General features: G+C 46.8%; 1 protein-coding gene across 6 annotated transcripts in view; it reads right to left on the bottom strand.

Annotated features, from left to right (window-relative positions):
* The window catches only part of ptprt (protein tyrosine phosphatase receptor type T), a gene marked incomplete at both ends in the record, with an annotated part of 224,076 nt that overhangs the window by 15,134 nt on the left and 203,942 nt on the right, over nucleotides 1-5,000 (bottom strand). For all 6 annotated transcript variants that reach the window (XM_084463779.1, XM_084463778.1, XM_084463777.1 and 3 more), the window contains 2 exons: nucleotides 419-554; nucleotides 2,682-2,836. In XM_084463779.1, the coding sequence (XP_084319905.1) occupies nucleotides 419-554; nucleotides 2,682-2,836 (291 nt within the window). The remainder of the gene's footprint in view (nucleotides 1-418; nucleotides 555-2,681; nucleotides 2,837-5,000) is intronic.

The following is a 5,000-nucleotide window of genomic DNA, read 5'->3' on the forward strand; positions in this document are numbered from 1 at the left end:
CTTTTTCAAAATTGAGGGTGTCTATGACTTTAATTTCGCCATACTTATGTAACCGTTTTAAAAGCAATAGATCACTTCAGTCAGTGAAATGTTCTCATTATACCACTGTGGTATAATGAGAACATACCACAGCCTGTCGTGATCTATTGCTTAAGTCCTATCCTAGAGCAAAATGCCGGAACCCTGACATAATCCTTAATTACTTGTACTTTAACTTGTACGTATATATATACCATATTCACTCTTAGTCCTCAGTTCTCTGATATACGTGTGTGTGTGTGTGTGTGTGTGTGTATGTGTGTGTGTATGTGTGTGTGTACCTCTGTGTTGACTCTCTGGCTCCATAGCTATCTGATGTGAGTGTGTGTGTGTGTGTGTGTGTGTGTGTGTGTGTGTGTGTGTGTGTGTGTGTGTGTACCTCTGTCTGCACCATGTTAACTCTCTGGCTCCTCAGCTCTCTGATGCAGTTAAAGATGTCGACGACACCTTCGTTCTCTGCCATGTCCAACATGATGTCCACCGCCATGAAACAGCCAGTCCTCCCTGCTCCCGCACTGCACACACACGCACACGCACACACACACACACACACACACACACACACACACACACACATACATCCACGTGCACATGCACACACAAACACACACAAACATAATTTATTTCTTGACACACTAACACACTCTGAAGAATAAGTGTCAAGGGTTAAGACAACAAGAACAGCAATACCTGTGATAGAGTAGAGGAGAGAGCAGGAGGAGGGAGGAGGAGGGCGGAGGAGAGAGGAGAGGAGGAGGAGAGGATGAGGAAAGCTGGAGAACGTAGAAATGAGGAGAGGAAAAAACAGTGAGGGGAGAGGAGCAGAGAGGGGAAGAGGGGTGAGATCAAAATAATGAATGAGAGTGATTAGAGGAGAGACAGAGGAGCAGCGGGGAGAGAAGAAAGGACATAAGTGAGAGGGAGAGGAAGAGCAGGAGAATGAGGAGGAGAGAGATCATTAGGATAGGTGAGCAGAACAGAGTAGAGGAGAGACGGAGGGGGAGAGAGGGAGGAGAGGGAGCAGTAGAACACGGTCCGGTGAGGGGGGCCACAGGGAAGAGGGAGGAGGAAAATACAGACTGATGAAGAACGAGAAGAAGCTGAACAGGGAGGGATGGAGAGAGAGAGAGAGAGAGAGAGAGAGAGAGAGAGAGAGAGAGAGAGAGAGAGAGAGAGAGAGAGAGAGAGAGAGAGAGAGAGAGAGGGATGAGCAGAGGGAAGAAGTCAAACCTTCTTTGCATCTTTGCATTACCCCGAGAGAAATCCAGAGATACCAAGAGAGGGGAAGGGGGAGGGAGAGAAAACCAGAGCGTGAGATAAAGTGGGAGAGCAAGAGAGAGAGTTAAAGAGAGATAAAGGGACACTGGAGAGTGTGAGAAAGAGTGTGTGTTACGAGAGTGAGAGGGAAAGATAAAGAGGGAAGCAGGTGGAGAGAGGAGGAGGGAGAGGGAGAGAGATAGAAAGATACGTGTATATATATAGAGAGAGAGAGAGAGAGAGAGAATGAGGGAGGGAGAGACATAGAAAGATCAAGAGACAGCGCGAAAGAGAGAGAGAGAGAGAGAGAGAGAGAGAGAGAGAGAGAGAGAGAGAGAGAGAGAGCGAGAGCGAGAGCGCGAGAGAGAGAGCGTCTCAACAGATTAGCTGTCAACCTCTGTGATTAATGTTGAGACCAAAACTCACTCGGACCTTTGCGAGTTTGTGTGTGTGTGTGTGTGTATGTTAAAATGTCTTCTGACATAGGCTAATGGGCTGAGAGTGCCCTCGGAAATGAAAAGTGACTGCTGCAACTTCCTGTCTGCCTGTCTATCCAAGTCCTACACCGGCCTGTCTGCCTATGTGCTTGTCTGTCCCTCAACCAGCAGCTATTCCATAGCGGGGTTATCTCCCCTGATAAAGGATCTCTCTGTGTCAGCATCAGCTGTGGGAGCGGGGCAGGGCGATAACGCCCCGGACGATAACCCTCCCTGCCACCCGTCTGGGTAATGACCTTTAACTCAAGCTCTCACCTGACAAGTTATACACACGCTACCTCGGTTCACCCGTCTCTCCACTGTATCGTCGCCACGTAAAACAACTACACCCTAAACAAATGCCATGGGATAACTATGGCATTGCCATGGGAACCTAAACATCTGCACCGTCGCCATGAGAACCTAAAAACCTATTCCATCGGCATGGCAACACAAACACGTATTCCATTGAAGTGTTTTTTTTCTCATATAGATGCTGTGTGCAGGTGTGTGTTTGTGGTGGTGTGTGCGTGTGTGTGTGTGTGTGTGTGTGTGTGTGTGTGTGTGTGTGTGTGTGTGTGCGTGCGGTGTGGTGTGTGTGTGTGTGTGTGCGTGCGTGCATTGAGGTGTGTGTGTGTGTGTGTGTGTGTGTGTGTGTGTGTGTGTGTGTGCGTGCGTGCGTGCGTGCGTGTGTGTGTGTGTGTGTGCATGAGGTTGAGATAGCGTCAGAAAGGAGGCATTGGATGAGCTCTACGGGGCAGAAGAAGACAGAATGAGCGACGGATGGAAGAACAGGAGCAAATAAAACAGAGATGGTATTCCTACAGCTATATCTGTCCATGTAGATCTATCAATAGATATGGAACGAATTCATGTATTCATATATGCACGTGTTCATGTGTGACCGACCTGCAGTGCACGGCGACTGGCCCCCCGTCGGGGGGGTTGAGGAACTTGACCTGGCGGATGAACCCCAGGAGTCCCGTGGCGTAGCAGGGCACGCCGTGGTCGGGCCAGCTGGTGAAGTGGAACTGACGGATCTCCCGGATCTCGTGGTGGCCCTTCTGGGAGGCACAGAGACCGAGACAGAGCGCTCACTACCACTGGAGGCCCGGCAAGCTGACAGGCATGATGGCTCTGGGGTGGGTTTCTTTTTTTTTTTCTCCTCCTCAACCGTTTTGTCCTGAAAGACTCGGCTGGTTCTAGACAGCGGAACTCTTGGCACAAAGCGAAGGTCGACGATACGTCGTGGTAACAAAATACGTTAAAACTTTGAAGAGAAAATATTGAAAAAGACGATCAATCAAATATACAAGACCCCACAATATCACTCGTAATGACTTGTAAGTTTGCAATAAATGTGCCGAGTGTACTGGCGGTGCGAGAGACAGGAGGGAATGGGAGGGTTCAGATGGCTGACATGGTGGGGACACGGTTGGCTCCAGCATGCCTCCCTGAACACTCTGCCTCTGGGACATGGTGTGCTGGTTTCCGCTGTCCAGACAGAGTTTCACACTTCCACACACACACACACACACACACACATCAGGGTGTTATACTGTAAGTGGTGAGAAGCTTAACCCTCTGTCGGACGCAGCCATCAAAATCAACCACTTGGCAGACAGAGCTCCACACACATCCTCACACACATCGTGGCGTTAGGTGTCATCGGATTTAACCCTTACTTAAGACTTTGGTCATTAAAATAAACCGCTGGCCAGACAGAGCTCCACACATGCACACACATACCATGGCATTATATATATAAGCGTCCTAGAAGCTTAACCTTCTCTTGGACGTGCCTCATAGGCCGATAGCCAGTGAGAACCAGCATGCTCCGTAATTTCAAGTAGTAGGGAGCACTGGGCAAGGGCAGCTCGCCGATGAAGGGGATTATTATAATTGGGGGTGCATTCTTTAATCCATCCATGTTCATGAGACGTTCATTATGGAGGTTGTTCCCCTGTTCAATAACTAAAAGTAGGCACTCACTCTTTTCTGAGAACGTTTGTATCCAAAACAAAAGTATTGAGATGCTGAAAAACTGTTATTTTACACCGTTATTTTATCAAACGCTAATTATTTTTTAACGTCACGTTTAAAGTAAGTGGTACATTGCAACATTGGTTTGTAGCACAGACTGCTATCGAGTTGTATGATCAAAACATATAACAGATCGTAACAGATAATTATAGGTCTATGAATTTAGTTGACCACTGTGGACACAATAGGAGGACTGTTTGTTGAGAAACGTCAATCGACTATTAAGTACCTCCACCATGTCCTACGACATGTACTGTGACCATGGTGACTTCAGTACCTCCACCATGTCCTACGACATGTACTGTGACCATGGTGACTTAAGTACCTCCACCATGTCCTACGACATGTACTGTGACCATGGTGACTATGAAAAAAATACCTGATTGCAATCGGTTACACAGATTTAATCGCAGGCTAGAGCCATCAAAAACCTTGGTGTGATTAAAATCAAGCTTTTTGTCTGCAACCTCACCGCTAGTTACTACTAAATTCTAAACACTGGACCTGAACTGTAACAGTGGGGGTTTAGTGAAAGTGGCAGCCAATTTGGCTCCAGAGGATGGAAAGAAAAAGATAAACAAAGATAAGCTAAGATCAACGTTATTAATTATCAATTCTTAAAGTGGGAAGGTAGGCTGTGTTCAAGATTTGGAGAAATAATGTCAAACTTAGCATCATAGCCCATCTCACAGCGAAATATAAACACATTGTGTCACATTCTAAAAACAAGCTATTTAATACCATGTCATTAAATCGGTCGGGAACGTTGTGTTCTAACAGCAGCCTTTGGGATACACCAAGGAGCAATTCAACAGCTTCCAACTTCACAGTGGCGTTTTTGTGAAACTAGCGGCCACGGGGAATCCATTGTGGATCTAGATTAGATAGGGGCTTGACGCCTTAATAAGAGGCTCTTGTTTGAGCACAAAGGGCCCGCCAACCCGTTCCTGCTCCACAATGGAGATATTAGAGTCGCTATTATGGTGATAAACAGCTAGCGTCTGGTAGTGGAAACAGACAAATTATGAGCCACTATGTCGAGAGGCCTCTACCTCACGGCACTGACATTTAGGGTGTATTTTGGACCAATGAAAAGCATCTAAATATATAAACGACTAACCTTTTGTTATTTTTAATCCCAACACACCTCCCATCCCATTTCACCATCTGGTGAATAATTAAAGA

Source organism: Micromesistius poutassou (genome assembly GCF_964030765.1).
Source record: "Micromesistius poutassou genome assembly, chromosome: 2".
NCBI classification, from domain to species: Eukaryota; Metazoa; Chordata; class Actinopteri; order Gadiformes; family Gadidae; genus Micromesistius; species Micromesistius poutassou.